Below are 12,871 nucleotides of genomic sequence, written 5' to 3'. Positions count from 1 at the left end.
AGAGCCTGGTAGGCTACAGTCCACGGGATCGCAGAGTCGGACACGACTGAGCAACTTCACTCACTCAATTCAGTACTGAGTATTTCTTGGATCATGGGTTCTAAAATTTATCTTGGCCAGTTTTCTGTGTATTTAGATTTAATTTGTAAGCACTTACTTTCAAGTAAGTTAAATATAGTTCATTTACAGGTTAGCTTTTACATAAATCTCAGTTTTTCTGCATGATTTTAAAAGGTTTTTTTCCCCCATTCCCTACTTATTTTTTTTCTCTCCTGAGGCCAGAGCACAGGGGAGAGAAATACCAATTCCTTTTCCTGGGGCCACAGTTGGAGCTCTCCCAGTTTTGTAAAAACACCCTGGGGTTGAGGAGGCTGCAGGATGGAGCAGAGTTCTGATCATCCGTAACAAGGCTAGTCCAAAAGGGAAAATCCCAACCAACATTCTGCTGCAGGCAGGGCCTGAGGTAATAGGGAAGGGCTTCCTGGTATTATCCTATGTGAGCCCTGCTATTTACCAAGGAGGTCTCAGTTGGTCACTGTAAATAGTGACACATATGTATCAACAAACAATACCAAGTACTAATTTAATACTGATTTAATTAATACTAACTTAATTTAATATTAATTTAATATTTCCCAGTTTACATGAATCTGAAATCCATTTAAATTTCTCTTGTGCTTAGAATTGTTTGATTTTTAAGTATCTGCTTTTCTTTAAGCCAATTAAATATCCAGTTAATTTACAAATTAACCTCAGCAACAATATCCAAAGACAAAAACACATCTGAGACATACATATATTCACACAGACACAATGAGAGATCTCATAGCTTTGTTTTCTAAACTTAGTCATGAATCAGGTATCACAATAGAAAACTCACTAGTTTATAAATGACAGTTGGAGTAAGAAAAAATTTAAAAGGATTCTTTTTTTTTTTTTTTAAATTCAGTTTCAGGAATTAGAGGTGGTCTAGGTAAGTGTTCCTGAGAGCCATGGTCTCAAGGCACAGGGAAGAGAAAGAAACTCATGTTCTCCTAGTAGGACTTACTCCTTCAGGGTCAGAATTCTGGGGGTGGGGGGAAAGTACTTTAACAAACTAGCTTTCTCTAATTGCACATGCAGAAATAGCAAATTTTGCAATTTGAAAACAAATTTTAACCAGTTGTGTCCAAAGTCTAAAGGATATTGTGGGCACACAGTCAAAAAGTCACTTTTCTTTGTCTGTGGTCATACCTAAAATTTAGACCAGGTAGTGGTCAAATTTGCCCTGATAGGCTGCAGTCCATGGGGTCGCTAGGTGTCTGACACGACTGAGTGACTTCACTTTCATGCGTTAGAGAAGGAAATGGCAACCCACTCCAGTGTTCTTGCCTGGAGAATCCCAGGGACGGGGGAGCCTGGTGGGCTGCCGTCTATGGGGTCACACATTGGCTGATAAAATGTGTCATCAGGGATTGTCCCTCTGAGGAGATGGGGTCTTATTTTGATCAGTCCAGGCTTTTGGATTATAGGAGAAAGTCCTGGACATGTGGGAACCCTACTCCATTTTCTCATCCTGTGGTAATGAAGATCAAACTGTGAGAGACCTGTTTTTAGGCCATATTTCTTTGTCATTGGATCATAGATATAGGTCGACCAGTCATTTAAAATCTCCCAAGGAGCTCCCACCCAGGGTGGAACCTTAGAGGAAATGCTGTCCATTTTAGCTCCAGCAGTTAGTACCAGATGTCTGCATGCTCAAACTAAAGTAACCAAGCCAAACCAAAACCTCACCAGCTGGCAGTCACATTTTAAATAGAGCAAACTGCAAAGAGATGCCCAGAAATCAAAAACCAAATGGCACAGGTGCCCCAAAAAGATGGCAGAGAGATGCCCAGAAGTCAGAAGCTTGACATCAATCTTTCTTTCCTTTATATTTTATTTGTTTCATTTTTGGCTGTGTTGGGTCTTAGTTGCGGCACACAGAATCTCACTTGCGTCATGCTGGATCTTTCCTTGTGGCTCATGAGCTTCTCTCTAGCTGTGACATGGGTGCTCCAGAGCATGTGGGCTTAGTAGTTGTGGCGCTCAGACTTAGTTGGCCCATGGCATGTGGAATCCTACTTCCCCACGTAGGCATTGAACCTGTATCCCCTGCGTTGGAAGGTGGATTCTTCCAATACAGTTCAGCCACTGCAGCACTAGGGAAGTCCCTGGGATATCCCCTTTTGAATATCCGGCCCTGCTCTGGCATCATGTGAAGGACTGAAGCTCATTCTTGGACCGTCTGCAGCCTCATAAACACAGCCTTTTTCTGACTATATTCTTCCTTGTTTTAAATTGTCAGCATCTGAACACTTTTAAGCAGTCATCTCTACTCCCATAAAAAGTTCAGTGTAAGGATTTGTTAAGACTCATGCATATAGAAAGTTAATAGCATGGAGAAAGCGAGGCGCTCACCCTTGAAGAGGCTGACTTGTAGCTGTCAGTTTTGGCTGCCCTTTTGGATGTGCTCAATTCTCGTCTTCACATGTTCTAATCTTTTCTCAAACAAAGAGGTCTGTTGTCTTTCCTAGGTCAAAACTTCTGATTTTTTTCTGAGCTTCTGTAGCTCTACGTGTATATGTTTGTGTGTGTGTGTGTGTAGAGATGTATCTCTCCTGTTCCAGTTTATTTTTTCTAGGGACTGAACTCTACTGGCCCTTGACCCCCAACCTTGGATAGGATTTAGGATCCCCTAAGACTTGAGAGACTTGATAGACTGTGTCTTTAAACCTAGCTGTTTCCACATTGTATGTACTATTTCATCTCCACTAGGTGTCTGACTTTCTTCTGTTTTCTTTCTTTCCTTCCTCTCTCTTCTTTCTTCTTTCCTTCTCTTACTTCCATGAGTATCTATTGGATACCTTTGAGGCGTCAGTCACCTATACCAAAAATATAAAAAGAAAAGTGATGCAGTCTCTGCCTTCAAGATTCTTACTGTCAAATGGGGGACTAAATAATTATTACATCTGGTGATAAAGACTGTGGGAGTGAAATGTGCAGGGTGCTGTTTCATATGCAAAGGTGGAGGAATGGTACCTGATTCAGACTGAGACTGGAGTGTGACCTTGAACTGAGCCCTAAAGGACAAATGGGAGTTTGTCAAGTTGAAAGGATAGCATGGTGATGTGGAGTGGCAGAAAGTTTTCAGCAGGAAGTCTTTGTTTGGAGAGATGTTGAAATAGCTGGAGTGGTTAAATAAGTGGATGAATTAAAAATATATAGAACAATTCATTAGTAGAATCAATAGGATTCTCTGGTTAGGATTGATATACTTGTAGGGTAGATAAGGTATACACGGACTTCCAAATATGTAGCTTGGGCAGCTAAAGATGATCTTTACAGAACTGGAAGAGAAAGTGCCTGAGGGGCTTCAAGGAGAACTCATATTCAGGAATTGGTGGGGACGGGATATAAAGTTGTCTGTAGTTCAGGAGTGGGGCAGTAGGAGACGTGGGTGTAATGGTAATAGAGTATTTGGATTAAGAAGAGAACTCAGCATGGAATTCTGAAAAGGAACATTTAAGACATGGAGAAACAAGGCTGAGATTGTAGGGCCAGAGAAATAGGAAAAATACGTAAGTGATCATGGTGTCCTGAAATCTTTTGAGTGCAGAATTAACCCATTGTTAATTCTCAGTATTCTTCTCTAATTGTCAGCCTCTATCAACAGTAAATGTTTAGCAGGGCTGTTGAAATTGCTTTTTCTAAGTGTGGTATATAATCAAAAAGTTTTGAGATTCCTTAGACTGTTAGAGTGTCCATTTTATTTATTTATTTGACTGCATTACTTGGCTTCTGGCATCTTAGTTCCTCGACCGGGGAGTGAACCCAGGCCCTTGGCAGTGAAAGCATAAGTCCTCACCACTGGACTGCCATGCCAGGGAATTCTCCAGAATGCCCATTTTAAATGTGATTCATCCTAATGCTTGGAGAACCTGGAATGGACCACCTCATGTTGAAACTTATGGATTCACTTTAGAGTTAAATATATAGTTTTATATGTGAATATATGATTCATCCCTGAAAGTTAAAGTCTTATGGTTCTGTTTTAGGACCTGTGGATGGAGTATTTGAACATGGAGCGCGTCCATTACGAGTTTCAGGAAACCGTTGGTCTGTGGACACAGGCCAAGCTTGAGTCCCATTCTGCACCCTGCAGTTCATCAGTTCAGCTGGACTTCACTGATCCTTTGTTGGGTGAGTTGTATGAGTGAGTGCAGACCGTTTGAATGAGTGAAGCAATGGGTGAATGAATGAGTGAGTGTGAATCAGAGCCATTAAGTGTTAACATTCATATAGTGTATCCCTCAGTGAGAACTGCTATTTATTTTTTAGGAATTCATTGTTAACTTGTCTACTACTTAGGGTTAGGTTACGCTATGAATGAGAGAAACTCCAAAAACAGTGAGGGCACAAATAAGATAGGGGCTTGTTTTGTTTATGTCAAAGAAGTCTGGAGGCAAGCAGTTCAGAGCAGTAGCTTTATGACCTGAAAGCCTTCAGGGACCCCTGCTCCCTCTGTCTTTCTGTCTCAGTGTTCTAACGTCAGACATCGCATGTGGTTCAAGACGGCTGCTTAGGCTGTCATTTTGCGTTCCATTCAGCGGGCAGGGAAGTCTCCCTCTTTTAAGGACTCTTTCAAGAAGCTCCCCATACACTTTCCAGTTACATCTCATTGGCCCAAACTGAGACACATGGCGTGCTACCGTCCGTGGAGTTTCCCCAGAGTCTAGATTTTGCTGATTATACCTTTGTGGTATAATTTAACATTTTTTTTTTTTTTTTGTATCCTGTATTTCCTGTAAATCGATATTGGGAAAGTGATTAAGTAGTTTGTGATATGTGTTCTCCATGATGCTTTAAAAAGACATTTCAGTTAGCTTAGAACATTTGAAGTACAACCTAGAATTTAATTATTTGGGGTTTACAGTTTTAAAATTGAGCAGTCTGTCTTTTTCTTTCATAAACTCTTTTTCTGTGTATCTGAAACTCTTAACCATACAGATGGATCATATTCCCAGAGTTTCTAAATTAACTGTTTCTCACAATGCATTTTTCTAGAGAAACAGTTTTATAAATTGTTAGTTTTCTATTCTAGGCCACGAAAACTCATTTAACCTGCAAAGTTGACGACATACTTTATTAAAAAAAAGGAGAAAATAATATTTGGAGTCACTTAATCATTTAAATTACTGAATATATTTTTTAAATGTAGGATATATATAATTATTGAACAAAATATTGTAATATGTAGTGTAATAGAACACTGAGGTGATTCAGAGAAAGGTAAAAATAACTTCTTGATCCAACTCTGCCACTAACCAGCTGTGTGATCAGAAAAAAATACATCTCTTGGCTTTTAGTTCACTCATCTGTAAATGAAGGTGCAGAGCAATCTTACCTAAGATTAAAATTTTTCTCTCCAACATCTTTCTCCCTCCATTTTCCCTGAAATAAGAGGCTTTTTTTTTGGTTTGGATGATAAAAATTATATGAGCCCACTGGGAAAAATTAAACAGTTTAGGAAGGTATAGGGCAAAGTGTAAAAGTTGTCCTCAACCCAGCCATATCAGTTCTCATTTTTAGTCCTGAAAGTTTGTTAAATGAGAGGAAGAGTTATATTTATAGATCTGGAAGCTGTTGAATATGTGTCTGTTCATGCCCTCCCATCCGTTGTGTTTTCACTTTGCCTTAACCCTGCCCTAAAAGGCTGATTGTTTTTCCAAAGGTAAGCTAGTAATTTATCAAGCCCTTAATTTGTTCTAAGCACTGTCTTTGTATGCATTAACTCAGTCTTCCCAACAACCCTGTGAGGGTTATCTCCATTGAGCCGGCAAGGAGCCTGAGGTGTTAGAGTAGTTATGTAACTTGCCCAAGTGACAAAGCTGGGGCTTTGAAGAGCAGGCTTCAGAGACCCTGCTCTTCACCATTTACCTTATTTTATTTCTGGCAATCAGAACAGGTTGCAGTTCTAAATAAAAGTAAGACCTAGATTTGTAAACAGTAAGTTTCAGGTTTTTCTCAGGTGAGAGCAGATTAGGTAATGATTATATCAAATGATTGAACTTGTGATTGTGATTATAGGAAAAATTTCAGTAGCATGTCATAGTTTATTGTATACTTGTGACACCAACTTCTTTTTCTCAAATTTGTCGGCTTCATAACTTTGTCAGTTGTGGTCCAGAGTTGTGATTATAGTTAAATATGGTCTGAATTTTTGTTTCTTTTATTTTGTATTTAAAGTATCATTCTTGATTTTTCTTTCATAGTAAGTTATATCAGGATGGGAAGAGATCCTCTCCACCTCCCCACTCCCATTTTCCTTTAGAATTATGAGCTAATGTTGCTTGAAAGAAATTTGAACATAGGAATCTTAGCCAGTGGTGAATATCCCGCCTTATTACATTCTGTGCATAGATTGGTAGTTCTAGTGGAAAAACCCCAGCTATAAGGGACAGTCCTGACCTTGACCTGTTTGGAATGTTAGGTTCCATTTGTTTGGATTACAAACAATACAAGTTTTCTTATGCCAAGTAAAGTCATGGCTATTAAATTTTCTTTAATTTTTCTTAACAAGAATAGAAAATTGAATGCTATATCTGGAATGAAATCGGAAGTTCAGAGTAGTCCCTTAAGTACTTTGTTGACTTACTGACTTGAAATTCCCTTGACCTTTCCTGGCCTCTATTATATTACATGGCAGCATTTTTCTTCACATTCTTCATGAGCGATGTGGTATGTGGATAGTGTAGTGAAGAAAAAGGTAGGGAAGATAGGAATTTATTAGACACCTACTGTGTTTCAACTCTCTACTGAGTACAGAAATGTAAACATTTAAGTTGGATTGATCAGTATGAGACCATGTGCAATCTAGTGCAAAGTTGCATGATGCAGATTTACCTTGATTTACCTTTATTTTTCTTGTGTGGTGCCTGACTTCTTATTTGGACTCATAAATCAGTTTTTGAGTGAATGAATGAATGACTATTTAGTGAAAGTCGTTCAGTCGTGTCCGACTGTTTGTGACCCCATGGACAGTCCATGGAATTTCCCAGGCCAGAATGCTAGAGTGGGCAGCTGTTCCCTTCTCCAGGGAATGTTCCCAACCCCAGGGATTGAACCCAGGTCTCCTGCATTGCAGGTGGGTTCTTTACCACCTAAGCCACAAGGGATGCCCATGAATGACTATATGACTATTATTAAGTTCTATAGGAGGTTATGTGCATGTCTTCATTCAATTTAACTCTACTGTTTTCAGCCCCCCTAATCAAACCTTGGTCTAATATGGTACTTTTCACTCAGCTTCATTCCATAATGCCCATCCCTCTTTCTCGTTTATTTCTTGTGGTTGCATTAAACTCTTAACTGGGCTACCTGCCCCATTTTCCCATTCTACTCTCCAGATGATAGCCACCATCTTTCTAAGCCTTGCTTAGAGTCATTTACTAGATCCCTTTTGCACGGGTGTCAAGTCCAAACACCTTAGCATGTCCTGCAAAGCTGTCTAGGGTACTAATTTAAGATTGTGACCTGTAGCTCTGTAACTATCATCAAGACTTTTTGAGGATAGTAATTCTATTTAATCATCCCACGTGCTCCCAAGTTTCCAGTTCCTAGTAGAATATTATTAGGCCAGTGGGTGATCCCTCAGAACTTGCAAATAACAAAAGATAATTTTATTCATTTAAGTCTCTGGTGATGTAAAGAGCTATTCTTCAGATCTTTAGCATTCTTTATGAAGGTAGCAGACTATGTAATTATGTGGTACATTATGACCTAGTAGAAGCCATTAGTCAGCAAAATGACAATTTTTTTTCAGCTAAAGAAAGAGTTTTAAGTAACCTGCGGAAGCATGAGGACCCCCGGCCTCCTCTTGTTCTGCACCTGATGAGGCCTCCTGTGCCAGTTATCTCCTCAGCCATGCTCCTGAGTCAGAAGGATGCCACCGAGCTGGTGCGCACAGACCTGAATCTGCTGCAACAGCAGGCGAGGTAAGAGCACACGCTGCCCGGGATCATGGGTGTGCGCTTCCTGCTGTGCATCCTGATGAGTAGTACCTCCAAGGGCTTCCTCCTTAGCCTTCTCACCACGAGGGTAATTTGACCAGACTGGCTCAGATGGTTATCTTAGTTAACCAAGTTGTGAAAAATCTTTTAATTTCACATGGAAATTATGTGGGTTTTCATGTACTCTATAAATTGTATGTGTTTCTTGTGGCATTTCCTGTGTCAGTAGCGCCAGCTAAATTTTTTCTTAGGCTTCTCCTGAGGAAACCATATAATATTGGAAAGACGATGTTCAAAGGGAACAGAATGAGATTTGTTTTCTTTTGTCACTGCTTTGCTCTCTAAATGTCCGAATTCTTTTAAAAATTACATAGATACTTGATGGAAGGGCAGGAAATACTCATTTAATATTCTGAGTTCATGGTGGCTACAGAATGATGAGCTGTTTGTTTTGATTCTAGCTTGTGATCATGTGAGGAGGATTGTGTGTGTTTTACTTACAAAGTGAAAGAATTTGTCTTTGCAAAACTCATAGGCATCCATCTATTATTGGGCCTGTTTTTGGTTTATTCGTGTCGTGTGTGTTGTTTGCACCACACCGCACAGGCTCCTTGCAGATTACTGAGATAATACAGTTAGGACAGTGTTGAACTAGCTTATCTAGTCTCCACACGTCGGTTTGAGTCCCTGATGCCTAAGAAGTCGCTATGTGTGTGCCCAGTCACTGAATTGTGTCTGGCTCTCTTGCGACCCCATGGCTCTCTGTCCATGTGATGTCCCAGGGGAGAATACTGGAGTGGGTTGCCATTTCTTTCTCTAGGGGATCTTCCTGACCCAGGGCTTGAACCTGTATCTCTTGCATTGGCAGGTGGATTCTTTACCACTGACCTTCCAGGGAAGCCCCTAAGAAGTCACTGGTACTTAGAAAAAAGGTTCCTCCTTAGGATGATTAAATTAGCATGAAATTCTCATTTGTTCTTGTGTACTTAAGGGTTCATTAAAAAAAAACAAACATTGTTGATATAACACAAATTTTAAATGGAGCTTTGTTTCTTGCCAAAAAGTTGTTATACTTTGCTTTCCTTTCTTAACTTTCTTGTTGACCAGTGACTGCCAGGGAGAAGGTTTGGGTAAGTCTTAGCACACACTTTTGGTCTCTTGTTACTGTGAGATTCTTGTGTGTTATTGTTCACCGATGCAGGCTGGGAGTGACTGGAAGCCTTTATCATTCATCATAAAGTTTTTCCTAAGACTTTTAAAATAACTTCTCCTGATGATGTCTTTCAGAACTGCAGCTCTTCGGGAATCTCAGCAGGTTGCGCTGGATAGTGAACTGTTGGACACAATGCCCAAGCAGTATGTTAATCGAGAAGAACAGACCACACTACATTTGGAGTGCAGAGGCAGTAGTGGTAAAAAGTGCCAAGGAGCAGCAGTTGTAACAGTTCAAGTAAGATTGAGTTTCCTCATAGTTCAGAGAATTTCATTTGAGTTCCTAATATTGGCATATCATTGAAAAAGACTGAAAGAAATATTTAGTACATCATCCATGTCCCACATTTAATAGTTTTGGGGAGAGTGAAGCTGCCCATATCGGAATGTCCCCTGGAGAAGAGCATGGCAACCCACTCTAGTATTCTTGCCTAGAGAATCTCTTGGACAGAGGAGCCTGGCGGGCCACAGTCTGTGTGATCACAAAGAGTTGGACATGACTGAAGCGATTTAGTACAGCACCAAGCTACACACAAAGCTGATCACTTACTTCCATAAGTGCTGATGAGTCTTCCAGGACAGACAGACAGAAATGAAAAGAAAAGTGGAATCGTTGAGATGACTCTAAGAGAGAGGGGCTCCAGCTGGATTTTAAAAGATTTTGGTGATGATAGTTTGGATTCAGTGAGAAGAATGTGGGAATGGAGTCACTATCTAGGGGTCAGTGGCTCGATCCATCTGTTTCAGTTGTCTTGGGGAGTAGTGATAGGAATTCACGTTGGGAAGGTTGGAGCTCACATTGGAAAGGATCATCACCTGGGATCTTCCTGAGTAAAGATGTGTGCTGCAGAGAGTGGGGAGTCACTGAAGACAGAGGTAGGAGGGCCGCGTGGAAAGCAGATCACTTGGGCGGAGCTTGTCAACAGACCAAAGGTGGGTCTGTGACATTGTAAAGACTTCAAATGGAAGGTTAGCTTTAGCCAACATGTCATAGCACTTAATTTATGCAAGGTACCATCTAAATACTTTATATAACTTATTTTATCCTCACCACAACACCAAAAGGTGGATATTCTTTTTGTCTGTATTTTTCAGATGAAGAAATACAGGCAAGGAGCAATTAAGTTACATGCCCAAAGTGACGGTGCCAGTGTAGGGCAAAACCAGGAAGGCCCAGGCAGAATGCATGCTCCTTAGGCAATGCAGCTTGCTGTTCCTGCAAGTGAATTCAGAATTCCCTGAGCTGGGAAAGAAATGCTTGGAGAGGGGCGCTGGCTGCTGCTTGACTACACCCACGTAAAAATGGCTCCTCTTTTTTGTTAGCTTTTACAAATTGGGGGACTTATTTTTCTGACTTTTGGTTGTCTTTCAAAAATTTCCCTTCTTTTTGTGCCAGTCCTAACAATTCTAATGTAGCTTTCATCAGTCTCTTCTAGGAGACTATTTTCTCTGAAATGTCTTCTTTGAAATAAGTTTTATAGTCATATTTTTCATTACTTTCAATTTTTGTTTTTTTCCAACATAGTTGTATGCATCTATTAAGAAACTTGACCTGGAATGTGAGATTGCTAAATATTGAGACAACATCTTGGGCCAGGTGCTTTACGAAGTTACTTTTCTTTCTGTGTGTGTGTGCTTCAGTGTGGTTTATTCCTTCGGTTGCTAATGCTTTAGAAAGACTGAGGTAGAGAAGTCTTTAAGAAGGATCACTTGCTAAAATAATAAAACAGGAAGAAAAGTTTGCCAGCTGAGGGTGGAGTTTGAGTTGGTGGGAAAAAGGCTGAAAATGCATCTCGTTGTAATGAAAAAGGAACCTTTTATTACCAATCTGTGTTTTTACAAATACAGTGTTTTTCCATATTTTGAAATTACACATCTATATCAGGCTGTTAATTCTATATAGAGAAGGGAATTCTCCTAAAATGCATTTTTGTAAGTGACTGTTGAGATAAGTACAAAGAAATGTTTTTCCAGTTCTGGCTAATAGCTTACTCTTTGAAGAGTTGTAAATATTTGCTGTCCCAGCCAAAGATAAGTCTGACTGTGTGACTTCTTATTAATTTGGAGAGTCTTGCGATGGAAAATACCACCCAGCAGACCTGGGAGCTTTAGCTCTAAGCCTACCAGTGACCTTTTTTCTTTTTCAGAAAAAAGGATCATAATCTTGATTTATCTGAACCCTTGAATTGAAATTTCTTTTATAACCTTTAGTTTGTTAATTTTGAAATAAAAAGTTACATCTTTTCTAAAATACCTTCAAAGTAATTTTGATTAAAGGGAGATCAGAAAGAAGATGATATATGACAAGAATTAAATGAATATGGTTTAGATTTTGCTTTTACAGACAACACAAAAATATGCTTATTTTCAAAAGTAAAATTGGTAGATGCTAAGATCACTTGAAGAAAGAAGTAAAAAAAATGAGAAAGAATGAAAAAAGAGGGGATTTTGTAAATTCTTAAAGAGTTTGAAAAATAGCTGTGTTTTGTGGCCATAACCTCATTAGAAATATCTAAGTTTTCTTAAAGCACATTTTAATTTTCTGCTGACCTTTCTTGTTGCCCTGTGATTTTTCAGTTTGGGAAATCTCATCATTTGGAAAAATCCAGAAGCTTGGGAACTTCCACTGATGGCTCCTAGAAATATCAGTATCAGCAGTACTGTTTACTTCAGCCATTATTTTGCCTAATGATGCTCATGTGCCAGGGGAATTAAAAATGTAAAGACAGCAATCAACTTTCGTAGTCTGAGGCTTAAGTAGGATTTCTTTGGAAGGTTATATAGAAATTGCTAATTACAGCTGTCCTGGGCGGTACTTACTGGTCATAATGTCTAGGAATTGAAGATAAAATTATTTTTTGCTCCTCGTCTATGGCTGAGAGCAAAGTAGAGGGAAACTGAAGCTCTAGCTGCCATGAAGTTTGGGGATTATGTATGCAAGTCTGTTAGGTTTGCTCTGATTTTTTGTTGAAGATTGTACTTGAATCTAAAGTCACCCATTGCACAAATGGATAACTGGAGTTTGTAGGAAGAGAGGTGTTTTTCAGGAAAAGGGAAAGTGAGTTCTGAGTGTTTATGGATTCATCAATAAACTGTCACTGGGAGGGAGTATTCCTACAGGAGTTAGATTATATAATTGCATTAAACTGTAGCCCTTATACATACGTGTGTCCAGTGGACACTTCATGGTTGTGACTAGTAGTGTTGATCCTGTTTGACATCATTCTTGCATCTGTCATGCATGCTGTCATGAGGTCTCTTCTAGACTCTTCTAGTCTCGCTGAATCTGTAGCCACTTCTTAGTTTCTTCCAGGGTTCCTCTTCATCTGCTCAACGCTTGGATTACTGGTTGTGCTTGGTTCTACTCCTGATCCCCTTCTTCACTGCAATATATGCTGCTTTTTGTCTTCTGTCTGTGCTAGAGTTCTTAATCTAGGATTTGTGAATGGTCTTTGGTGGGTCAGTGAAGCCCCTGAAAGTGTATAGAAAATTTTTTTTCTGGGGAGTTCATAGATTCACTCGATCCTCAATAGTCCCTGACCCCTAAAAGGTTAGTCCATTTGTTGATGGTTCCTGTTCTGTTTGTCAAGTCCAGAATTCTCTCTTGAGTTCCAAATCTAGACTTCTTG

The 12,871-nt window shown here is 39.6% G+C and overlaps 1 protein-coding gene across 4 annotated transcripts in view; it reads left to right on the top strand.

The window, feature by feature from the left end:
* Positions 1 to 12,871, top strand: part of EPG5 (ectopic P-granules 5 autophagy tethering factor) — a 132,403-nt gene that overhangs the window by 64,686 nt on the left and 54,846 nt on the right. For all 4 annotated transcript variants that reach the window (XR_015154019.1, XR_015154020.1, XM_086373348.1 and 1 more), the window contains exons 25-27: positions 4,077 to 4,221; positions 7,844 to 8,015; positions 9,318 to 9,480. Coding sequence is in view for 2 of the 4 variants with exons in the window: in XM_086373348.1 (XP_086229474.1) it covers positions 4,077 to 4,221; positions 7,844 to 8,015; positions 9,318 to 9,480 (480 nt within the window). In the remaining 2 variants the exon portion in view is untranslated. The remainder of the gene's footprint in view (positions 1 to 4,076; positions 4,222 to 7,843; positions 8,016 to 9,317; positions 9,481 to 12,871) is intronic.

Source organism: Bos grunniens, chromosome 24 (genome assembly GCF_055505025.1).
Source record: "Bos grunniens cultivar Pamir isolate PY7600 chromosome 24, Bosgru_T2T1.0, whole genome shotgun sequence".
NCBI classification, from domain to species: Eukaryota; Metazoa; Chordata; class Mammalia; order Artiodactyla; family Bovidae; genus Bos; species Bos grunniens.
This window is presented reverse-complemented; position numbering and strand designations above follow the sequence as displayed.